The 25,963-nt window shown below is 39.7% G+C and overlaps 1 protein-coding gene across 10 annotated transcripts in view; it reads left to right on the plus strand.

The window, feature by feature from the left end:
- RBM44 (RNA binding motif protein 44) overlaps window positions 1-24,296 on the plus strand; it is a 40,583-nt gene extending 16,287 nt beyond the window's left edge. For 8 of the 10 annotated variants that reach the window (XM_039495520.1, XM_039495514.1, XM_039495513.1 and 5 more), the window contains 11 exons: window positions 1,390-1,576; window positions 1,670-1,695; window positions 5,902-5,992; window positions 6,376-6,475; window positions 8,945-9,079; window positions 13,493-13,578; window positions 13,682-13,755; window positions 14,137-14,533; window positions 15,378-15,523; window positions 15,859-16,004; window positions 23,599-24,296. In XM_039495520.1, coding sequence (XP_039351454.1) covers window positions 1,390-1,576; window positions 1,670-1,695; window positions 5,902-5,992; window positions 6,376-6,475; window positions 8,945-9,079; window positions 13,493-13,578; window positions 13,682-13,755; window positions 14,137-14,533; window positions 15,378-15,523; window positions 15,859-16,000 — 1,384 coding nt within the window. In that variant the 3' untranslated portion in view covers window positions 16,001-16,004; window positions 23,599-24,296. Of the gene's footprint in view, window positions 1-1,389; window positions 1,577-1,669; window positions 1,696-5,901; window positions 5,993-6,375; window positions 6,476-8,944; window positions 9,080-13,492; window positions 13,579-13,681; window positions 13,756-14,136; window positions 14,534-15,357; window positions 15,524-15,858; window positions 16,005-21,395; window positions 21,553-23,598 lie in introns of those variants that run through there. The other 2 variants (XR_005586393.1, XM_039495521.1) reach the window with 2 other exon arrangements.
- The last annotated feature ends 1,667 nt before the right edge of the window (window positions 24,297-25,963 follow it).

Here is a 25,963-nt window from a genome sequence, read left to right on the forward strand (position 1 = left end):
GAGTGACTGAACATGCTCCCTTCCAGGAGCTGGCGTGGACACTGTAGCGCCAGGTACTGGCACTATGCTATCATTGTACCACTGCTGGTGCCCAGACAGCACAAAGGAGAAAGCAGCCTGATGCAAATCCCAGAGGGTGAGAGCTAGGGTAAGAACAGAGAGGCACAGGGGAAATAGAAGCCAAGTGAGACAGAGAAAGGAGCTGGAAGAATGAATAGGTGCAGATTCATACTGAGCAGTGGAGGGGGGTGGTTAGGGGAGAAGAAAAGAGGGAACGTGGACAGGATCCCGAGGACAGTTAGGAGTGAAAGGGTCAGACAGGCTGGGAGTGAGGCTGGGACAGGGACAAAAGAGTTTATAACCACTAAATCATACTTCCTCTTCAGAACTTGGAATTGAACCCGTGATTCCTGAGCCTCACAGTCTTCCTGTGCTAACAAATAGTTTTGCAACCCATTGGCAAAGTTTGTGTTTCATCCTCCTTTGCTGGTTTGTCCACGTGAAGGGTAACAGCCTGTTCCTACTAGTTACTTTGTAAGCTCAAATGATAAGAGTTCTGTGCAGTAGATTTAAAGCTCCCAGTCCCGTTGATGCCCCATGTGAAGGTCAGTATGATTCTGCATGATGGAATATGATTTTTTAGTTTCCTTTGGAAAAAACAAATCTTAGGAAGTTGCATCCAAAGCCACTTCAGACTCCAGGTCGATAGACCATGAAAGAAAATAGAACATTGTTCGGTTTTATCTTCAATTTATAATCTCTTAAACTAAATGCCCACCAGCCCGGAGGAATTCTTGGAGATTGTTTAAAGTGATTTAAGATCCATTTGTTATCTTTGAGGGAGGTATATTTCAATCTGCCTTTTAATACACTTACTGTGCCCTGGGGAAACAAATTAGGTTCAACTGTCTCCAGTTGATCCCTTGGGTGGTTCTTACACAGAAATAACTCTGGATTGGTGAGTATTAATGAAAAAACAAATTTACAAATAGGAAACAAATTGTCCTACTGTATTTTTTAAATTTATTTTTATTAAGATTTACTTTATTTAATTTAATTTAATAATTAAAAATAAGCATTCTTTCAAAGGGCAAAGTGAAGGAGTCCCATAACACTTATATAGATGCAAGAATCTATATCTATATAGAAAAAAGAAATTCTTGTAAAAAAGGAAAGTCCACAAATAAAACTGCATTAGAGATCACAAAAGACCAAGATGGTTTAAGCTAACATTTATTCAAAATAATAGATTTCTTTGTATGTGGTGGGGGAGGTGCAGGGACATGAAAAATCTTGAGGCACCATAAAATATTTTTGATAATTCTTGATGCAGTAATGTAACAGGAATGTCCTATTAGGTATTTGAAGTGCATTTTTATATTTTTTCAGGAATTTTAAAAGTGAGATTGCCAAGACTGAACTAGGGTCGTCTTTGTTGTCTGTTTTTGAAGAACTGAATGCTAGATATGAAAGCACGAGAGAAAAAATAGTCCTGGGTATACCATTGGATTCACTGCCCCCATTATCAGTAGAGTCAAAATTGCTCTCAATCTTTTCTTCTTATGTTCCTTCAAAGGTACAGTAGGGTTTTTTTTAAAAGTTATTCTTTGGCTTTAAGTAGGAACGTTTTTATTTAAAAACTAACAGAGTTCATTTGTTTTCTTGACAGTTAGTGAAAGACGACCTTCTTTATAAGTAAGTAATTACAATTTTTATTTATATATTCAGATTAAGTTATAGACCAGAAGTGAGCACAAAATAAATATTGTGAGTATTTTTGTTTTTTTGTGTAAGAACTTCACTTGTTACTTCAACTCCGTTTAGCTGAAAAAGCAGGTTGGCACTTTTGGCAGTGAGATTTTATTTGAGTGAGGTTTTACTCTGCAAAGTAATTGTATGCAAATGGTATTGTAGCTTTCTATGTTTGAATCCTCATGACCTTCAGTTCAGATTTTCTCAATTTACAAATAAAAAGGTGTATTTTCCCTACCATTCAACATTCAATTTCTATCTGGGATCTTAAATTCAAGCTGTGTTATTTCTGGCTTGCATATATTCACCAGTAATAAAGATTTTTCCATTCAACACATAGTTGACAGTTCTGTTGTTAATGTGCAAGTCTGAAAGGAGTCCAGATCACTGTTCCATAGATGCGTTGTCTGCAGCACTAATGGGTAACAAGCAAGGCTGTCAAGCGATTAAAAAAATTAATCGCAATTAATCGCGTGATTAAAAAATTAATCACATGATTAATCGCGCTGTTGAACAATAATAGAATTTAAATTTTTAAAAATATTTTTGGATATTTTCTACATTTTCAAAAGTATTGATTTCAATTACAACACAGAATCGAAAGTGTACAGTGCTCACTTTATATTTATTTTTGTTTACAAATATTTGCACTGTAAAAAACAAACAGTATTTTTCAATTCACCTAATACAAGTACTGTAGTGCAATCTCTTTATCATGAAAGTTGAACTTACAAATGTAGAATTATATACAAAAGAAACCTGCATACAAAAATAAAACAATGTAAAACTTTAGAGCCTACAAGCCCACTCAGTCCTACTTCTTGTTCAGCCAGTAGCTCAGATAAACCAGTTTGTTTACATTTGCAGAGATAATGCTGCCTGCTTCTTGTTTACAATGTTACTTGAAAGTGAGAACAGGTGTTTGCAAGGCACTGTTGTAGCCGGTGTCGCAAGATATTTACATAGATTCATAGATTCCAAAGCCAGAAGGGACCATTGTGATCATTGAGTCTGGCCTCCTGTATAGCACAGGCCAGAGAACTTCCCCAAAATAATTCCCTTAGAACTAGCACAAATCTTTAAGAAATGAGAAGAAAAAAAAATCCAATCTTGATTAACAAACTGCCAGTGATGGAGAATCCACTATGACCCTGCGTGAATTGTTCTAATGGTTAATTACCATAAATACTTTCCTCCTGGCATGACCACCTGAAACTAAGGGATGGGTAGAGAAAACAGTCCACATTGATATGGTTTACACTCTTGTATACATCTATACATGCCAGATGCACTAAAGAGTCATATGTCCCTTGATGCTTCAGCCACCATTCCAGAGAACATGCGTTCATGCTGACAACGGGTTCTGCTTGGTAACAATCCAAAGCAGTGCGGATCAGTACATGTTCCTTTTCGTCATCTGAGCAGGGAAGTTAAGTTAAGCCACCCAACGGTGCATAGCGTTTATTCCCTCACACATAGTCACACACCATATCATTTCCACATCTGCCATATATACCATAGTCCACATACCACAGCATTAATTCCTCCCCTACGTATATCAGCCTTCCAGTACGTGGTTTACCAGATTACTCCTAGAGCCATCCCTTGTGCACACCACCTTCACAACTACTGCCCTCTTCCTTTACTGTTAAGGTGAGGGAGGTAGCTTGATAAACAGGATGCAATAAGGCTGGCCTCTCAAGAGGAAAAAGAGATTTGAGAATAATGGGAGAAGGTGACCATTTTGAAATAAATTCTGAATTATTTTGAAGGAGATTATTCTTCAGCTGCTGCTGAAAGATAAACTTTCATTTATAAAGAATAACAGCAACAGATTCTAAATATAAATATTTTCAGAAAATCCACTGTATTAAATATACTCAAGATTGACCTCTCCGCTAATTTTTGTGTAAATAGTTTTCAAAGGAGATGTCGCTAATAATTTTCTGACTACAACAGATAAAGTTCAACAGACCAGTTTCAAGTTTCTTATTTAAAATTATTAAAAGAAATCAAGAACAAAAATTGTCAGAAACTAATGAAAAATTATGAAAAATGTTTCAGTACTTCAGTGAAGATTAAAAAATTCTGTTTTTCATCTGAACAGACCCCATGAACAAGCAGCTCCAGGAACTGCACTTATATTTCTTGTCTCTCTAGAAACAAAGGGCTAGTGTTACATATATGGTGTTCTTGTCATATCTACACGCCAACACAAAGCTGGTACAATAGATGTAAAAGTATAGAGTCTGGCAGTTGCCCTGTAAGCATCATTAAAAGTTCCTGAGTAACATTCGGTTAAAGTGAGCCCATTAAATTAAGAGTAATTTTATTCGTGCTGTCTCTAACATGGAACCAGCAAATGTTTCTGTATTACTTTTTTTGGTTACACAAGCAGTGTCATATTATGTCACTCAGAAGCTATTGGAATATGGTGTGATGTAATGGAACTGGCTGTAGTTTGTTTTTTAGCTAATGGATAACACACAAATCTGCAATAGTGCAGCTTATCAATTTTCTATCTTTAAACAAATATTATGACAATGTAGATAATTTTCCAGTTTTCTTTTGTCAGTAGTTTAAATACTGTATCATAAAAGAATGCCGCAGTAGAATAATAAATGCTTGCCATATTATGACCTCATATAAGTAGGACAAAAGGAAAAGAGAAATAAAACTTCCAGTATTACTGTTTAATTGCAAAATTATTTGTCTTGTGAGAAAGAATTTAAAAATCAAGCAAATCATATCTCATAGCTACTTTTAAACTTTCTCTGAATCATGTTAAATGTAGTCAGACTGAGTAACATGAAATATATTCTTAAAATGAAAAATATAGCTGCAGATAAGCAACTTAAAGAATTGCTGGTTACATCAAAATGTATACAAAATATTTGCATAAGAGGGATAGTGATTCTATTAATAAAAGTAGGTAAGACAGTAAGGTAGTATTACAGTGGATGACTGAAAGGCCTCTAAAATGTTTCCTGGAATTGATATTTTTCTTTTAGTATGTATCGCATTACCAAATAATTGATTTTAACTTCCAAACAGCTGTTTTTCTAGAAATCTTAATTAAATTAAATGGTAGAATATTCCTAGCAATAGGGACAAACTGTACTTTTTTTTTCTTTCTCTGTTAATATCTAGTATGTTTATAGACTCTTCAAATGTACAATTATTGTTCTCTCTCTAAAATTCTGTATTAAAACATTAAACTTTTAGTATCTTTTACACTGGATATGTTGATGTTTATATATTATTTTTTCCTCGTCTTCAATCTACTAAGAGTTGGTAGAGACCATCCATTTTGAAAATTACACTGAATAACAGGAGACTATATTAAAATTTATAATCTACAGTAACTCCTCACTTAACGTCCTCCCGCTTAACGTTGTTTCAAAGTTACATCACTGCTCAGTTAGGGAACATGCTCATTTAAAGTTGTGCAATGCTCCCTTATAAAGTCATTTGGCTACCTGCTCTGTCCACTGCTTGTAAGATTCTGTGGAAGAGCAGCGACTTTACAAGGGAGCATTGCACAAGTTCTGCTTCTCTTCCTCCTCCCCCTCCCTCCCAGCACTTTCCCCACTGCCAAACAGCTGTTTGGAGACACTTAAGACTTTCTGGGAGGGAGGGGGAGGAGCGAGGAAGCACTGCCTCTCCACTCCTCCCCCTCCCTCCCAGAAAGTCCTAAGTATCGCCAAACAGCTGATTGACGGCCCTTAGGACTTTAGGGAGCAGGGGGGAAGGTGCAGGGACGTGGCATGCTCCGGAGAGGAGGTGGACTGGGGGTGGGAAGAGGCAGGCCTGGAGCATCCCCCAGCAAAGTTGGCGCCTGTTCTTCTCCAGGGAAGCTGCTGCTGCTGCTGTGAAGGTGCTTCCTAGCATCCTTACCTGCAGCAGGCTGTGTCTGTGTGGGGTAAGCCAGGGGCACTTCCAAACCACAGTACAGTACTGTACAATATATAATGCCTTTTGCCCCCCCAAAATTTCCTTAGAACCTAACCCCCTCCATTTACATTAAATCTTATGGGAAAATTAGATTAGTTTAACATCGTTTCACTTAAAGTTGCATTTTTCAGGAACATAACGACAATGTTAAGTGAGGAGTTACTGTATTTTCAAAAGTCGCATGTTATTTTTTAGTTCTAGTTCTGCGGCAGAAAAATCAGGCTTAGAAATGTCAAAACATCAAGAGAGTGAAATTTCCTCCAGCCTGAAAAGAACACCACCTTTAGTGAGTTTCCTGAACATTTACTTTGGAACCTTCTTATAAGATAATAATATTTTTAAATCCTATTCTTTATGCAGACATATTTTTAGAACAGTATATAAAATATAATTTTGATCTTTACACTGCATCCAAGAATTGGCATTTCTTAGCATATATCTGAGTGCTAACAATAGGATGCAATGCAACTGATATTACCAAGGGATTATAATACTGCTTTCAAAATGTAAAATGATTGAGATCTTGAACAAAGATTAGTGGGCAAAAGTTTTTCTATAGCTAATTAGCGCATCTATAGTGTGAAACTTGGAAAAATATTAAATTATGCATTTTAAGCAAAAAAAAAAGTATTGTTACTCAACAAATAACTAATGCAAGCCTATTTATAGGTCACTCCTCAAATGTGTTTAACTGACAACAGGCAGAATAAGCATTATCCTTCCTACAAGAACTTTGAAATAAAATATGAGGCTCAAGATATAGAAAGGGGTAAGTTAGATATATCTAATTCAAGATTTGACAGTAAAGTTCAGAAGGAACAGCACAATGTATTTGTTATTTGTATTGTGAATTTGTAAAAACCCAAAACCTTTGAATAAAATGTCCACATTGATACTCTACTGCCCTTTCTCTAAGGGGTCATTTAATGTTAAATCAACTACACACTGCAGTTTCAGATATACAATCTGTGGGTAATGTAACAAAGAAATGGAAACATGCACAAGTATGTTTTCTATGTAGCTGCAAACATTATTCAAGATACTGAACTTGAATAATGTTATGTAAAAGCCTTAGAAGAATGATTCCCTTTAAGTATAGTGTAACAGGGAAAATGGTGACAGGGAAAAGCCGTGTATTTTACCTACCTGTTAATGTTCTTGTCAGTATATTACTACAATTAAATTATTTTCTCTATGTACTGGAGAATGATTGTAGTTAGGGCTCTCAAGTGATTAAAAAAATTAATCAAGATTAATCATGCTGTTAAACAATAATAGAATACTATTTATATAAATTTTTTGGATGTTTTCTACTTTTTCAAATATATTGATTTTAACTACAACACAAAATACAAAGTGTACAGTGCTCACTTTCTATTTATTTTTTGTTACAAATATTTTCACTGTAAAAATAAAAGATAGTATTTTTCAATTCACTCAATCTCTTTATCATGAAAGTTGAACTTACAAATGTAGAATTATGTACCAAAAAAACTGCATTCAAAAATAAAACAATGTAAAACTTTAGCGCCTACAAACTCACTCAGTCCTATTTCTTGTTCGGCCAATCACCCAGACAAATAAGGTTGTTTACATTTGCAGGAGATAATGCTGCCCACATCTTGTTCACAATGTCACCTGAAAGTGAGAACAGATGTTCACATGGCACTATTGTAACTGGCGTCACAAGATATTTACATGCCAGATGCTGTAAAGATTTATATGTCCCTTGATGCTTCAACCACCATTCCAGAGGGCATGCGCCCATGCTGATGATGGGTTGTGCTCGATAACAATCCAAAGTAGTGCGGACCAACGCATGTTCATTTTCATCATCTTAGTGAGATGCCACAAGCAGAAGGTTGATTTTCTTTTTTGGTGGTTCGGGTTCTGTAGTTTCCACATTGGAGTGTTGCTCTTTTAAGACTTCTGAAAGGATGCTCCACACCTTGTCCCTCTCAGATTTTGGAAGGCACTTCAGATTCTTAAACCTTGGGTCGAGTGCTGTAGCTATCCTTAGAAATCTCACATTGGTACCTTTTTTGTATTTTGTCAAATCTGCAGTGAAAGTGTTCATATAATGAACAACATGTGCTGAGTCATCATCCAAGACTACTATAACACAAAATATATGGCAGAATGCAGGAAAAACAGAGTAGGAGACATACAATTCTCCCCCAAAGAGTTCAATCATAAGTTTAATTAACACATTTTTTTAACGAGCGTCATCAGCATGAAAGCATGTCCTCTGGAATGGTGGCCAAAGCATGAAGGGGCATACCAATGTTTAGCATATCTGGCACATAAATACCTTACAATGCCAGCTACAAAAGTGCCATGTGAACATCTGTTCTCACTTTCAGGTGACAGTGTAAATAAGAAGTGGGCAGCATTATCTGCCTTAAATGTAAACAAACTTGTTTGTCTTAGCAATTGGCTGAACAAGAAGTAGGACTGAGTGGACTTGCAGGCTAAGTTTTGCATTGTTTTGTTTTTGAGTGCAGTTATGTAACAAAAAACTCCTATGTTTGTAAGTTGTGCTTTCACAATAAAGAGATTACAGTGTGGTACTTGTATGAGATGAATTGAAAAATACTGTTTGTTTTATCATTTTTACAGTGCAAATATTTGCAAATATATAAAGTAGGCAGTGTACACTTTGTATTCTGTGTTGTAACTGAAATCAATATATTTGAAAAAGTGGAAAACATCCAAAAATATTTAAATAAATGATAGATACTCTATTATTGTTTAATGGTGTGATTAATCATGATTATTTTTTTAATCTCTTGACAGCCCTAAACATAACCAATATTTTTAATATCTTCCTTTATTTTGAAAAAGAAACTAACATGATGCACGTTACACAAAATTTTTTCTCTATCTTATGGATTAAACTGAGACAGAAAAGTGAAATCACTTGCCTGAGAAGATATGAGTCAGTGGCAGAGTCAGGATTAGTGCCCTAATTCTCAGCCTTGTGCTCATTTCTGCAGGCAACTCTGCATTCTCAATATCATTGCTTGAATTTTAGTACAGACGCTCCCCAACTTACACAAGCGTTCTATTCCTGAATGCCTTGCGTAAGTCGAATTTTGTGTAAGTCAGGAACATATACCCGACAGTTACACGCACACAAAAAAAAACGTTTACAGAACCTTTTCCGTAAGTGCGGATTTGCATAAATCAGGTTTGCGTAACCTGGGGAGTGTCTGTATATGCTTTAACTGTCTTGCAGACTGCAGAAAAAATCAAGAAATAAATGAAGACTGGTTTGATGCTAAAGAAAACTTTACAGTCACTGATTTTTCAGTAGCACTTCAAGGGAATGAAAAACAACAAGAAAATCTACAGAAGGTCATTAGTACAACAGGTGAGTTGAGCACTCTATTGGTTTAGTTAAGAATGGCATTAGTGTTGCTTTATTGAACATTGCTTGTCCTCTGAAGCATCAGCTGGATTTTCAAGTGCTACTTTTTCATATTTTTTTAGTGCTATTCTCTTTCCTTGTTTGCAATGAGTTTCCTATAAAGAATTTCTTCTAGCTTTTGTGTGAAATTTACCACGTTGGCCAAGATTTTCAAATGTGTATGTCATCAAACACAGAGCTGGAAATATTCCTCTTTAATTTTTTCTAATACACCTCTGCTCCGATATAACGAAACCCGATATAACACGAATTCGGATATCATGCAGTAAAGCAGCGCTCCAGGGGAGGCTGTGCATGCCAGCGGATCAAAGCAAGTTCAATATAACGCAGTTTCACCTATAACGCGGTAAGATTTTTTGGCTCCCGAGGACAGCATTATAATCGGGGTAGAGATGTACTGACTTCTTCAGAGATAATTAGGACAGATTCATGCTCTTGAGATTGTGCCCCTGTATGGGGGCATGGTTGGAACTGCTCAGATTAAGTATAGTAAAAAGATAAAGCTTCATAGAATCATAGAACCATAGAATTCAAGATCAGAATGGACCATTATGATCATCTAGTCTGACCTCCTGCAAGATGCAGGCCACATAAGCCGATCCACCCACTCATGAACTAATTCTCTCCCTTGACTCTGCTGTTGAATGCTCCAAATCATGATTTAAAGACTTCAAGTAGCAGATAATCCACCAGCAAGCGACCCCTGCCCCATGCTTCGGAGGAAGGCGAAAAACCTCCAGGGCCACTGCCAATCTACCCTGGAGGAAAATTCCTTCCCGACCCCAAATATGGCGATCAGCTGAACCCCGAGCATGTGGGCAAGACTCTCCAGCCAGACCCTCTGGAAAAGGCTAACAATATCCCAACATTGACCCATTGTACTAATTACCAGTGTGGCACGTTATTGACCTATTGACTAAACCCATTATCCTATCATACCATCCCCTCCATAAACTTATCCAGCTTAATCTTAAAGTCATGGAGGTCCTTCGCCCCCACTGTTTCCCTCGGTAGGCTGTTCCAGAATTGCACTCCTCTGATGGTTAGAAACCTTCGTCTAATTTCAAGCCTAAATTTCCTGACTGACAATTTATATCCGTTTGTCCTCGTGTCCACATTAGCACTGAGCTGAAATAATTCCTCTCCTTCCCTGATATTTATCCCTCTGATATATTTAAAGAGTGCAATCATATCTCCTCTTATCCTTCTTTTGGTTAAGGAAAACAAACCGAGCTCCTCAAGTCTCCTTTCATACGACAGGCTTTCCATTCCTCGGATCATTCTAGTGGCCCTCCTTTGTACCCGTTCCAGTTTGAATTCATCCTTCTTAAACATGGGAGACCAAAACTGCACACAATACTCTAAATGAGGTCTCACCAACGCCTTATATAACGGGACTAGCACCTCCTTATCTCTACTAGAAATACCTCTCCTAATGCATCCCAAGACCGCATTAGCTTTCTTAACGGCCACATCACATTGCCTACTCATAGTCATCCTATGATCAACCAGGACTCCTAGGTCCTTCTCCTCCTCCGTTGGTTCCATAAGAGGAGGAGAGGCATGTTATACCTATAGGTGCTGTCTTCCTCTCTACTTGGGGAGTGCCCGACCCCCCCTTTGCCCCAGGCCCTGCCCGCACTCCACCACTTCCTCCAAGCCCCCACCTCACCTCTTCCCACTCCCCGCCCCCAAGCCTCCATCACGCCTCTTCCCTGCCTCTTTCCACCCCCTCCCCCAAGTATGCCCTGTCCCTGGTCGTCCCCCTCCCAGGGCCTCCTGCATGCCGCGGAACAGCTGATCGTGATGGGTAAGAGGTGCTGGGAGGGAGGGGGAACAGTTGATCAGTGGGGCCACTGGCAGCAAGCTGGGGAGCTTGGCTACCAGCGGCTGCTAAGTACCTACTAATTTTTTTCTGTGGGCGCTCCAGCCCTGGAGCACTCACGGAAGTTGGCACCTATGGTTACACCCCTCATGCAGTGGAATGTGAGAACCCTTTAGTGTTCCAACCAGTAGTATCTTTCTGATTGTGGTCAGTGAAGAACTCCCCGAGTCACTGCAACCAACTTTCTTGCTCCCTAGCTCCATATTGTTGCCTCTCCACTACTTTATTCTTACAGAAAATATATTTTAATAGCACTTCAAACCTAGTGTGCCCTATTTGATGTTTAGCACATTTTTTACAGCTCAAATTGGAGTCCCTGCATCAATGTCACCTGCATCAGTGCTCTTAGTATGTCCTTTCCTTTGGAAAGGACTGTGCATTCTCTGCTCCTGTGATTTCTGACTTTGAGCAATTAGGTGCTGAAGAAAGTATGTAAAGTCTCTCTTGGCTTCTTAGCCTCTTCTTGTAACTCTAGTGAGAAGCCAGCCTGGAAGACCTTGAACGTTTTCAGCTTCAGGTGCTCCTGAGTGGCAGGTTCCAGTTGAATATCAACACCTGAATCACACTGACATCACTGCCCAGCCATTTCAGTGTACGCCAGAAGTGGTTTGCAGAGGGGCACCTAGTGGACTATACCCTGTTAGCTGAAACCAACAATAATCTCTGGGTTCCTGAGACCCAGTGGTAGCTGGAGGAGGAAAGGATCAGCTTGCTCCTGCCCCCTGTACCTGCTGCCACCGTTCCCCTTGTCCTCCACCCTCATAGCTACCCACATGGGGCTTTGCTCCAGGGTAGAACCATCAGCACTTTAAGGGACTCTGGAACTGACATCACAGTCCCTTGATGTGGCGCTGCCCAGAATATGAGTGTTGTGCAGGTGAGTGCTGGGAAGGTGGAAGGAGTGTCCTTCCCCATTTTACTGTAGAGCACCAGTCTCTCCGACACCTATCACTCAGCAGCAACAGCAATCTCACAAGCCACAAAATTCCATCAGCAGCAGAAGCTTTTCATCTCACCCCATTAATGTGACCAGCTCCCAGTATCCATTTTTTAAATCCATAACACTCACAAAAACCCTCCAAATCTTAAAAATTTTCTGTGGCCCAGTCCTATGCATGTTCAGTGGATCGCAGAATGTTGTGACTCAAGATGATTTTTGGCCACATTGTGTTTTGCAACCCAAAAAAGATTGAGATACTCTGATTTAACAGTATGGGTCTCAAAGCTGCATTTTGATACCATTGGAATATCTAGCTACACTTTATGCATAGTTGCTGAAGCACATCGAAACTTTGAAGACCTTAATTGCATACCTGGACAGTATTTGATACAAGCCCCGCCTCTAGAAAGACGTTACGCCGTCAGAGCTCTAAGCTTTTCCTGCGCAAGAACGGATCACTAGAATCCCAATTTGTGACTAGCTCTGACTTTGAGTCTTGGAAAGGAACCTATTGGTTAGAATTAAGGAAATTGGTTAGACAAATACAATTTCAAATTAAAACCCATACTCTGTTTTTAGAATCAATTTACCAGATCTTGTAGAAGTAAATGAAAAAATGTTTCTGGTCTTCATGCTCTCCTTTACAAAATTTTGAATATGTATTTTTCTATGTAGTGTTTTAAGGCAATTATTTGAAAACAAATGCAATTTCACCCTTTTCCCTGTTGTACCATGAGTAGGGCTCTACCAAATTCACGACCATGAAAAACACGTTATGGACCATGAACTTTGGTCTCCTGCCATGAAATCTGGTCTTTTGTGTGCTTTTACCCTATACTCTACAGATTTCACTGGGGAGACCAGCGTTTCTCAAACTGGGGGTCTTGACACAAAAGGGATTTGGAGGGGGGTTGTGTTATTGCCATCCTTACTTCTGCGCTGCAGCCTTCAGAGCTGGGCAGCTGCAGCTGTAGAGTGGCAGCTCCTGACTGTGGGCCCCACTCTGCAGGCAGCAGTGCAGAAGTAAGAGTGGCAATACCATACCATGCCATTTTACTTCTACGCTGCTGCTGGCGGCAGCTCTACCTTCAGAGCCGAGTTCCTGGCCAGCAGTCACCGCTCTCCAGAAGCCCAGCTATGCAGGCAGCGCCACCACCTACAGCAGCACAGAAGTAAGGGTAGCAGTACCGCAACCCCCCTATAATAACCTTTGTGACACTCCCACAGCTCCTTTTTGGGTCAGGACCTCTACAGTTACAACACTCTGAAATTTCATATTGAAATAGATGAAATCATGAAATTTATGATTTTTAAAATCCTATGACCATGAAATTGACCAAAATGGACCATGAATTTGGTATGGCCCTAGTCATGAAACACATTTTCTCCATTCAATCACTTTGATTTTTTTAGCGATACCATTTTCCTTTTACATATTTTCTGCTTTTTTTCTACAATTAATTTATTGTAGATTGAATTGAATAAGGAATAGCACATTAATATTTTTTCTTGTTTATTTCTGTACTACCAGAAATAAAGATGGTGGAGAATACAAAAAGTGAGCCAAATAAGCATTATTTTATTCATGTTGGTGGCTTAAGTCCTTCAGTATCAGAGGTAAAATAGCCTTTCTTTTAATAATAATAATATTAATACCTTGTTTATTTAGTAAATTACTTTCATTCTGTACTTCACATCCTAAACATGCTATCTGTTGTAGGTTGATCTAAGGTCTCATTTCCAGAAGTATCAGGTTTTGGAGGTTTCAATATGTGAGTTTTCTACTAACTACAGGTACATTCATATTAATATAAATTTTATTTGTATTACATTTGTTACTGACAAAATAAGTGGCACTTAGGAAAGGGTTATTTTAATACTTTGTAAGTTACTTTAGTGTCAGTGGAGTTTTAATTATATCAGTACATTTTCTACGGGTTATATTTTAGATGTTCACTGGCAGGGTCTGAGTTCTAGAAACAGTTGAAATGTTACTGGAAAATACCAGTTATAAAATGTTGTCTTTGCTGGATTAAAATATTGTAGTAGAGAGCTGCACCATAATCAGAAGCATTTGTAATTAATGGATTTGGTATCATCCACAGATAGAAGCTGGTTAAATTGTATATTAAATTGTATTTTTTCTTAGTTCTTGCACATGTTTTAAAATTTTAGGTATGCATCTCTGAGTTTTAAACAAGCTAGTAAAGCAAAATTGGCTGTGGAAGAAATGAATGGAAAAGAAATAAAAGGAAAAGCAGTAAATGTTCGTCCTGTAAAAACTGCAGGAGAATATATCTTTCCAGCTTCTCAAAAAGTTTCCAGACCACTTCACTATGAAAACCAAACCACTGATAATTTGGAAGAAAATATTCAAGTCAGAACTACCTGCTCTGTCCCAGACTCTTTGAAAGTGCCTTCCACCACCTCAACCTCTTTGAAAGTGCTTTCCCCTCCCTCAGTTTCTTCAGCAGTGCCTGCCCCTATCCTGGCCTCTTCAAAAGTACTCAGCTCTGATTTACAACCACTTAGACATGAATCAGGACACCTTTTATTCTCAGTTGATCAACAGGTAAATTATTCTTCCTGGGACAGATTACGATGAGTTTTTAGAGTTAATTCTTACTTTGTACTTAGCATATTTTGCAGTAGTGTTGGCTTGTGCAAAGTGCTCAAAAATCAGTATTTGTTGCATATTATAGAAGGGACATAACTCTTCATCTTCTCCTCCCTAATGTTGACATCTCTACCTTTATTTCTTTAGTGATGTAAGCTCATCAAGTAACTATATCTGTACGTTTCACCACTGGAATAACTATGATTTTATATTGTTTTTTCTTTTAGATTTAAAAGTTTTCACTTTTAATAAGGTTGTATAAGTGTAATGGATTGTGATTTATTAAGGTACAAGAAAGATTTTTGTGTTTGCCAGAAGAGTGGAAGGGAAAACTTCTGTTTAAATTGTATCCTAAATTATATGATGAATTCATTTTCAGATTTTCTTCATCCACTGATTTTATCCAATAACAAGCTTTGAGGTTGTGATTATTTTTTAAAAAAACAACAACCCTGAAAACTTATTCTACTTTGATTTAATATGAAAATGACTATTCCTAGGGTAACCTAGATTTTGCCTAATTTAACATGGTTACACATGAAAAAACATAAAAATGGTAACCAAAATAAGAATATTTTTAATTTTAAGATATATGCAGTAGTTAGTTGCATTGTAATATGATCAGTTTTGATCCTGATACACATACCTATAAATATTTTACTTTTGAACTAAACCTGTAATTGCTCCAATAGCTTGAAAAACGGTACGTAACAGAAGTGATGATCTTTTGTAAAATATAATAAGCAATCCATACAATACTTAACACATTCTATGTTCAGTTGTTTTAATTTGCATCTAGAGTATAAGAGAGAATCCTCTACAGATAAAACCTGTTCAGTTCTCTCCTAATCCATCTGCTACCTTTATACCTCCTAACACATTGAACTTGAGCAGCTTTACCAAATTGATGAAGAAACTAAAAGAACTGCATCCCAAGGCTAGTAGGTAAGAATATCTGATTTTTCTCTCCTTATTTATGAATCTAATATTCAAGATACAGATGCCCCCCCACCGAGGTTATGCAAATCCGCACTTATGGAAAAAGTTCCAGAAGCTAGAAATAGGAGTGTGGAGTTTGGGGGTTTGTTGTTGTTTTTTTGTTTTGTTTTGTTTTTTGTTTTGTTTTGCATAATTGTCGGGTATATGTTTCTGACTTATGCAAAATTCGAGTTACACAAGCGTCTGTAGTTAAATGAAATGATAAATGTGGAATTAGTGAAAACATATTTATATAACGTTACTCGGTTAAAGACAATCTCATTTCTGTCTCACTGGTTTAGAGATAAAATTGTGGATGCTTTGCTGGAGGTCAGAACAAATAATAAAGGTTTCCTAAGTGGCTTGTCTATTAATGCTATTGTGGAAATGGCTTCCTTTGTTCTGAGGAAATCTGCATCCAAATGTGATGAAAAAGTAGCATAAACAGGTGAGCATTCTAGTGCAGAAAGAAAAATACTTTGAAATAGAAAATGTATTGTTTGTATGGCTGTATAATGTAGCTATATGTATAGCATAGTAAATAACTCTTTGTGCTTCGAGTACCACACATGCGCTTCATTGCCAGGGGGGAGTGCACTGAAAGAATTGACACTGAAGAAGAATTAACTTGTTTTGGAATAGTTGTGTGATGATCACTTACAGTTTTTAATGTTTACCAAGTTAAATTACTAGCTCTATCAGATATAAATCTCACTGTGTAAAATTTGGTGTACTTGGGATGATATTATCCAAATTGTTTCAGAATTTCTGCTGATTTCACAACAGAAAGGTTAAATCTCTATTAACATTACTATACATATAGATGGTGCTGCATTTACAAAAATTTTCCAGACAAAAGTGACATCTAGTGGCCTGTTCTTTTAACATAAATCCAAATAGATAGTCCAGAGAATATATACTAGACCCAGTTTTGTATTAAAAGTTGACAGTCCAGGTTTTGTTAAAGATGAGGATTGGATAGGTGATTTGTCAATCTTGGTCTTTTGGGGAGGAGGCGGGATTTATTTGATGGGATTCTATGGGTTGTTTTTTTTTAAGGAACTCTGATTGATCCTTCTTTCTGCAGCCCTGCATCTCCCACAGTTCTTGACATCTGGGCTGCTCTGTTCACTTTGCAGCTCACAGAGGCCGATCAATTTTTTGGCACTTCCAGTCTGGCTGCTGTTTCTTTGCTCCCACTCCAGGCCAACTTTTCTCCTTCTGAAGCAGAATGTGGGTGGCTGTTTTAGTGCTCCTGCCTTCTCATCTGCCTAATGGCAGGAGGGCGTCAAAATCTGGGAAAGTGGTGAGCAGTGATCTCCCTCCTAGCCCCTCTTCTCTTGCCTTGGTTAGTTTTTTGGCTGGGTGTTTGAATGCTCCCACTCCAGAGCCTTCACTGCAGTGCCTCCCTGTTGGTTCCTCTGCACCTTCCAGATATGGCAGAGCAGCTTAAAAAGCACTGAATGAAAAGCCAAATAATATCCATCTGTGAGACAGCCACCCCAAGATCGTCAGTTAGTTGTGTCCAGTCTTCCACTGTTAACTTTGTTAGGTCTCAGGGCTGAGTCAGACAGGCATGTAAAATCCCCTACCCACCAGAGCATCCCTGACTCTAATGTATATGGGAAATTGGACCAGGAGTTAATAGCAGAGCAGGGCAAGGCTCCAAGGACGAGGACTCCAGTCAACTGACTTGGGATAAATCCCAAGGGGTCCTTGGAAAACAGAGGATAGACTTGCAGGGTCACAAATCCCCCAAGTCCTAAAATGTGTCCTAAGTGCCATGGGAAAAGAAGCGGGGCTCATAAACACCCCTGGCCCACTCCCATTTGGCCAGGAGGGCTCTGGAAGTATTTTCCCTCACCATTCTCTGAGGTAATGGGATCCATCAGGCAAGGACTCAGAAAGAAATCTTGTCAGAGGACTTCAGATTCTCTGCATGACTAGCTGCAAAAGGCCTCACCAAAGTGCAAGAGAGCTCATATGCTAAAAAAGTGAAAAAAGCAAAGCAAAAAAGCAAAGCGAAAGCATAAGAGATCTGGGAAATAGAAGCCCTCTGACTCCTCTTCCCCCTCCTCCACAGAGAATAGTGAATTGTTGGACTCTGACACTGATCAAGACCAGGAAAAGACTCAGCAAAAGTTTGTTCCTCCTGAGAAATTCAAGGCCATGTGCAAAAAGGTTGTATCCACTGTTCAGATTCAGCCAAAACAGAACCTTGTGAGTAAGCCTATAAGAAAATTTCTCTTTCTGAAATGCCCCCCTAAGGCACGATTCCCCTACATTCCTCCTTCAGGGAAGTAATCAGGGATGAATGAGACAAGTCAAGCAAGGGCAAACGTACTAACAAAAATGATCTTAGATTCGACAGGATCCAGCAATGAAAGATCCAGCTTACTGAGATACAGAAAGTTGGTGCTCCCTTAGGGTTCCTGGCAAAAGATATGATTATCCCCTCAGAAGGGGAGTTCTAGATAATACTTAGTCCTGCCTGGAGTACAGGGTACTCTACTGGATGGCCTCTCGAGGTCCGTTCAAGGTCTGTGATTCTGTGATTCTATTCTAAGGATCCCACGGTTAGAAAAATGGAGGCCACTCTCAAAAAAGACTGAGGCCTCCTCAGCCTCCAACAGGGCATCCCTAGAAGCTGCTTGATTTATGAGAGCATCTCTCTCCTAGCTGGAAGATCTCAGAGCTCTCAAGGATAGAGATCACCCTGACTTCAACTCTATTTCGAAGAAAGTTTCCCGAGCAGCAGCGTTGCTGGCACCTCAATGGCTGTGATGAGATTCTCAGCCAAAGCCAGGATCTCCAGCTCAGTGACCAGGTACTACCTATGGCTCTGTCCCTGGAAGGCATATAGCCACACTAAACTGGTGCTGTTCTCCAGATTTATGGGAGTCCTGCTTTTTGGGGAGAAGCTAGGCAAAGTAGTGGCAGACAGTGCTGCAAAATCTGAACAGTCTCTCCCAATGCCACACCATGCATTTAAGAAAGAGTACAGACAGGCCTTCAGACAGTGATGTTCCAGATGGAGACCCTAACCTCTGCGGTGTCATCCCTGTTCCAGAGTACTTTCTGACTTCAGGGGATCTGGTGAATGCATACCTCCATATCCTGATCAGACCATGCTATTCTACAGTTTGCATATGGTAGGGAGCATTATCATTATCTGATGCTCTTATGGTCTATCATGGTCCCCCTTGGTCTTTACAAAGATCTTGGTTTTGCGATCATAACCAGACTTGTTACGGGGCACCTTGTTGGACAATATCTTAATCACAGCTCCATCCATAGGCCATATGCACATAGTTTTGTGCATATGGATCACTCCATCAATATAGTCAAACATCAGGCACCTTCAGGTCTTCATCCTGAAAGTATGGGACCACTGCCTGGAATGCATGAAGGATCAAATAAAGGTTCTGGTGCAGGTGATAGACTCCTTGAAATGGGGGTGACCCCAGGGCAGTGTCAGCAAGAGCATGTTGCTTTCCTGTTCCGCATAACTGATTCCAGCCTGAAGGTCTGGGGAACACACAGCTCAGGGCACCTGGAAGAAAGGACTCAGCATAGACATTCTAGAACTAAGAGCAGTCATGCTTGTGCTATGAAGATTACAGTCCATCTTAGAGGGGAACTACATCCTTAGATAGTCAAACAGCATGATCACAGTCACATGTATAAACAACCAAAGAGGAAAAATAATCCCAGTGTTACACACCAAAGCAATGGAAATCATGAAGTGAGCAGAAAATTCTTCTCCATCAGGGCAGTTCACACACAGGGAGACCTGAACCAGAAGGGGTGGAGTGGCTCAGCAGGTGCAAGGTGAACAACTCTGTCATGCCTGAATCAGGAAGCCTTTGAATTGATCATTGAATAATTCAGCCTCCGCTCATGTGATCTGTTTGCAAACCACATGAACACCAAGAGACCAAGATACTTCACCAAGGAGATCAACATAGGAACATAAATGCCTTATTGCACAGATAGTAGCAAAGTCTCCTCTATGAGTTAAGGAAGTTGATCCAAAAAATAAAACTGGAGCAGTGATATTGATACTTCTCCTTGTCTGAGGAGACCTAATAGCACTGAAATTAGGATCACCACTACAGCTCCCAGAGAGACAAAACATCCTCTCACAAGGTTGTCTTCATCTGTACCCAAACTGATTGTATCTAGCAGCATGACTATTGAAAGTGAAGCACTAGTTTCATTGGACCTTTCCTCGAGAGTCATCAGGACACCTTCCTTCCAGAAGAGCATCGAATTTGAAAGCATACTCCTCTCTCTGTACTGTAGGCGCTGATTCTGTGGGTGCTCAGCACCCACTGGCACCATGAATTAGCTCCTCCACCTCAGTGCCTCCTGCCCGCCGGAGGGCCCCGCTGATCAGCAGCTCCCCATCCCTCCCAGCGCCTCCCACCCACCGCGATCAGCTGTCCAGCAGCATGCAGGAGGAACTGGGGGAGGGGGAGGAGCGGAGGCAGGGGTGGGGGGTTGGGGTGGAGTTGGGGGTGGGGCCTGGTGCCACCCCTCAGGGAACTCACAAAATCAGCGCCTCTGGTCTGGACCAAGTTCTGCAGGTGGTACCAGGAACACAAGACAAATCCCAGAAATCCAGGAATTCTGGCTAACTTGGGTTTTCTCCAAAAGGGTTTTGACAAAGGTTTCCAACCCAGTACCAGTGCATGCTGGATGTCTGCCCTTAGTGGATTGATATTCAAAGGATCTACAAGTTCATTGGCAGAGAACCCCCTGGTAGCCAGATTCCTTAGGACAGTCTGATTAGGCAAGCTAGTGATCAGGCCTTTTTTTCTCAAATGGAACCTCCCAGTTGTACTGAGGGCCTTGATAAACCACCCTTCAAGCCACTAATGTCTGTGTCAGCATTTTTTGTCCATCAAGACTTTCTTCATGAAGTGAGTGTCAGAACTGGCAACCCTTTCTATGCAGGAGCCTTACTTCTTGCTTCATGAGGATAAAGTGGTGATCAGGATTCCAGAATCATTTATTCCAAAGGTGAACTCTTCTTTCCATGCATCCCAAGGGGTGATTCTCCTTTCCTTTTGACTAAGGCCGCAGCATCCTATCAAGGAAATTTGGCACATCTTAGATGTTAGAAAGGCTCTGAAAATCTACATCAAACGTACAGGGTCTATGAAGAAAATGGGGTGCCCTACTTGTATCTTTCTACATGAAATGCCAAGAACTCAGACCATCCAACTTCTTTCTCACTAGTGTATTAAACTATGCATTGCGGAACGGAAGTGTACAAAGCATCAGAGAGTCTGGCTCCAGCAGGGGTCAGGTTACACTACACTGCAAGTGATCTCTCATGACCTTATGGGCAGAAAGAGCTAGTGCATCCATACTGGAAACTTGTAAGGTGGCTACCTGATCAACTGCTACTACCTTTATCAAACACTACAAGGTGGACTTCCTGTCCTTGGCCTTGGCATCCTGTGGCAGGAAGGTACTGCAAGCAGTATCCCGGATATGATTTTGCACTTTGAGCAAATGTAAATAGGAATGGATACTGTTTTTCTAGTCCTCTGACCTTATCCTTTACTCTCCCTACATCTCTTCACTGCTCTCTACTTCCCAGACACCAAAAATTGTGGGAGATGCAGGGCTGCAGAATGGAAAATTTCGTATAATTCCCTTTCTGCTAGCAGCATCTCCCACACTTATACCCACACTAAATGGCTCAAGGGCCAGAAGGTCAGGCACTGAGAGGGATCTTTACCATGAGACTGTATTTTCTGTTTTGGTCCACTGTATATAATAGGCAGTTAAGTATTTCATACTAATACTGTTATACATGTTTTTGCAGCTTTGTAATAACTCATCTGGCCATAAGCAGGAGCAAAGGGAGTGTGGCCAGAGCGCAGCTCCAAAAAGTTGATCTGCCTCTGTGAACTGCAAAGTGAGTAGAGCAGCCCAGATGTCAAAAATTGTGGGAGATGCTGCTAGCAGAAAGGAAATGATTGGTAAGAAATGCTCCCTGATTCCAGGTACATGCTCTGCCTAGATCGTCTCCTGCATGATCATAGGGAGCAGGCGTGCTGGGACAGCAGTGGCTGCTCTAGAAAGCTGCAGCAGCCATAAGAAGAGTAGAGGGTGACTAGCAGAGAAAGGTGCACTCTGTGTCCCCTTCCCCCACCCTCTAAAATATAGGCTGCAGCTTAGAGAAGGAACACTGCAGGAGGAAGACAGCAAGAAGCCTGGGAAGAAAACGGGGGGTTGGGAAGGCGCTCTTGTGACATCTTTCATTGGAAATGGGGTTAGCCCTGGAAACAGTGGCACTGACATCTCTACTGCTGATGCTGCAGAGCTGCCAGTGGCCCCAGTGAACTTCCCCCATGCCCCAGCATTTTGAGCTGCCTTATGGAAAGGAGGAGATATGTGGGGTGAGTTTGGGTGTGGAGGGACCTCACAGTGTACATTTCCATTTGCTATGACAGAAGTATAGTGGGCTGCTTTTGAGAGCAGTGTGCATGCACACCATCTCCTCCATTACTTGCTGTTTGTCCACCTATGCCTAGAGTCACCGTACCCTCCACGCTAGGGTGTTACGAGTTCTCTTTCTCAGTCCCCCAGCTCTTTCCTATTATAGTGGGTGGGATGTTTCTTGCACTTTCCCCCACATGCCCACAATTGTTCAGGGACAGGGGGATCTGTCCAGCCCCATCACGTCTATTCTCTTGTGGTGTTTCCTCCCCTAAGCTGCACCAGATCATTTATTTGGAGGGGAGCATTCTGCTCCTCTGTAAAATTTTAATGTCTGTGCTGAAGGACAGTTGGAAAGGTTGGTGTTTATATAATTACAAAATAAGACCATAAGAATGGCCATCCAGGATCAGACCAGTAGTCCATCTAGTCTAATATCCTGTGTCCCAACTGTGGCCAGTGCCAGATACTTCAGAGGGAATCAAGAGAACAGGACAATTATCGAGTGTTCCACCCCCATCTTTCAGTCCCAGCTTCTGGCAGTCAGGCTTAAGGATGCCCAAAGCATGGGGTTGCATACCTGACTCTCTTGACTAATGGCCATCATCGATGGACCTGTCTTCCATCAACTTACCTTATTCTTTTTTGAACCCTGTTATACTGTTGCCTTCACAACATCTCCATGGCAATGAGTTATATAGGTGGACTGTGCATTGTGTGAAGAAGTACTTCCTTATGTATATTGTGAACCTGCTGTCTATTAATTTCATTGGATGACCCCTAGTTCTTGTGTTTTGTGAAGGGTTAAATAACATTCTTTATTCACTTTCTCCACACCATTCATGATTTTATAGACCTCTGTCATATCTGCCCTTACTTGTCTCTTATCTACAAAATTATATACAGTTTATCATCTTCCCCACCCTTCCTACATCATTCATCATATTAGGCAAGCTCTTCAACGCATTATACCAACTACCTTTGTGTTTGTACAGCACATAAAATAACAGAGCAATAGACCTGAATAAAGTCTCTGGGTACGATGCAGTATAACTACTAAATGGCCCCAGCTGGCCCTGCCCTCCTGTGGTGGTGATGAATTTCGCATAGGGATGCATTTACCTGAAAATATGGAAGAAAAGGGGAGAGCGTTAGTCAGTAGCCACAAATGTGTATTTAAAATTATAGATATAATTTTTAAATACACATTTTAAAGGCCAGTATTGGCAATTGGCTCATCCTGATCTTTGCTTTTAAGAAGTTACTTGAATTATGAGAACTGTGCTTTAAGCTGATTGCATATAGATAAAGAAAGCAATGTTTAATATATTCAGACATCTGTTTGATCGGGTTTTGGAGAGGGCTAATAGTATGCTTCCTGTTACAATAAAGGGCTGGAAAGAACTCATTAGGTGTTTGGCTGGCTGAATTCCACTTCTGGGATTTAATTTATTGTCTGGTTAGGGTGCCTAGAGTCTTGGATAGGGGCCTTTATTACTTTAAATCTAAATAAAATTAAAGATGATAAATGTGCTAACATTTTTACAGAATGTCTAATACTTAACAAACAATTATTATTTTCACAGCATTGCAAGCATGGATGCAGAAAAGACCAAGAGAACCAGTGTGGAAAAGAGCTTGTTTTTGAATTATTTTTATTTATGTGTTGTGTTCAAGTGGATGAGCATTCCCATAATAGTATTTTATAAACTTTCCTTTGTAATTTTTTGTTCCACTCATGAAAAGGTAGTTGCAACAATCTGTAGCAAGATTTTGTCTTTCATTGTGAGGGAGCTGGATAAAATGAAAACAGCCTTCTGCCACTGAGGCTCTGAAGCAACCAGGTCATTAGTTGCCAATACGAAAAAACTAACATCTGTGTAAAAACTGTAATCTTCTTAGAGCATGTTAATGAGAAAAAGGTTAAAGATAACTTTAAGAAAAGTTTGCTCTTGTTAAAGTTTGTTTATAGATATTCCAGTATGTGCTTTCAAATTTTCTATGGATGAACGTATATTTAGGATGTTTCCTGTGAATGAACATCCATTGAGGATACTTTTGAGTATCTTAAAGTCAGTCTTGGAAGTTAATGTAACATCTAAATGTATTTTGCAGAATATGATGTGTAACACTGTAGTGTGAAACAAATGTTGTGTCACCGGTCTTCCATACAGCAAGCTACCAGTGTTTGTTTTGCAGGAGAGCGTGATATAAATATCAGTTGTACACTTTGGTTTCACAAGCTCGTATTTAGACTTCTAAAAAATAAATGTTTGTAAATGTTGCATATGGTCCTTATTTCTTAATTTTGAGGTTATATTTTAAATTTTTCATAGATTAAAAATGTGCAATAGAAAAATTATACTGAGGTTTTTGTATTGCCAACATGTAGCACGGTGTAAATGCATCAGGCCAACTTCTAGTTTTTGAAGTGCTGCATAAAGATTGTGGCAGTTCATTATAAAGCTGTTAAAACTCAGAATTTCCACTTCAGAGGAAATTTCAACATTTTAGAATTTCCCACAAAACAGAATTTCCAAAAAATTTCATTTTCAGTATTGTGAAATTTGCTTCAAATTTTATTTTATGGGTCTTTTCATTTATATATTTTATAATATTTCATAACATGTCAGAAGTATTAGTACATAATACTTACATGTCATAATGTCAGCGGTAATGTAATAGTTGAAAAAAACTATTTTCATTTTATTTTTAAAATCAGACACCTGTTACTTAGTACTAATTGAAACATCATCTTTTCCAGATCAGAGTTCCTCCTGTGTGTGTTTTAATAAAACAAATTGACTGTTTGTAAAAATCAACATTTTTCAAAATGTTATGATTTCAATGAAAATGGCATTTGTCTGCCCCTCCCCCCCAAAAAAAGTGTGACTAAAAGTTTCTGACCAGCTCTATTTCATTATTTAACAATAGAACAGTTAAGCTTTTTTAAATAAAAAATGGTGAACTTAGACCCTGATTCAGCAAGGTACTTCAGCACATGCCTAATGTTAAGCATGCATGTAGTCCCAGTGTTAGGCACATGCTTGGCTATCTTTCTGCACTGGAAGTGGCGGGGTTGGCCAGGAGGCTGAGCAGCCGGACTGTCTAGCTCAGGGGTTCTCAAACTGGGGATTGAGACCCCTCAGGGGGTCATGAGGTTATTACATGGGGGGTTGTGAGCTGTCAGCCTACACCCCAAACCCTGCTTTGTCTCCAGCATTTATAATGGTGCTAAATATATTAAAAAGTGTTTTTAATTTATAAGGGGGGTCGCACTCAGAGGCTTGCTATGTGAAAGGGGTCACCAGTACAAAAGTTTGAGAAACCCATGTCTAGCTCTTGTTGCCAGGGAGAGGTGAGGAGGCTGAGCACACAGGCTCTCTGCCTCACCGTACCTGTGGGGGTATTGGGAGAAGGCTGAAGACCCAGGCCATTCTGGCAGCGGGGCTGGAAGTGAAATTGACAGAGCATTCCCAGCAGGAAGCTTAAAAAATCCACTTTGTTTCTACTGAAACAGAATTTCCCTTCCCATGAAAAATGTTGCTTTGACGTTTTGAATTTTTTTCAAAAACCCAGTCTTTTTTAACAGGAAGATATTTCCATTTTATGGCCAGCTTTACATGAAGTGCTATATCACATTAGGGTGGAGAGTCACAAACGGCATTTTAGCAGAGGACAAAAATGTACTCGGAAGCTACAGGGATTTTTAAATGAATTGAAAGTTTGTCAGAATGCTTTCAGTTCCCATTCGAAGAAAAATTAAATGATAAAATAAATAACCAAAGAAAAATGAATATTCAAAGCATTTAAAAAATATAGACCTAGCAGCTTATCTTTGTTTATGTAGTTTCCAAAACTGGACAAAAGAATATTAGCAGAATGGATTCAATAGAACTAGGGTAATGTGTTCTAAATGTCGTGTACTGAAGTGTATGTGTACAAAGCCCA

Source organism: Mauremys reevesii, linkage group 11 (genome assembly GCF_016161935.1).
Source record: "Mauremys reevesii isolate NIE-2019 linkage group 11, ASM1616193v1, whole genome shotgun sequence".
Lineage (NCBI taxonomy): Eukaryota > Metazoa > Chordata > Testudines > Geoemydidae > Mauremys > Mauremys reevesii.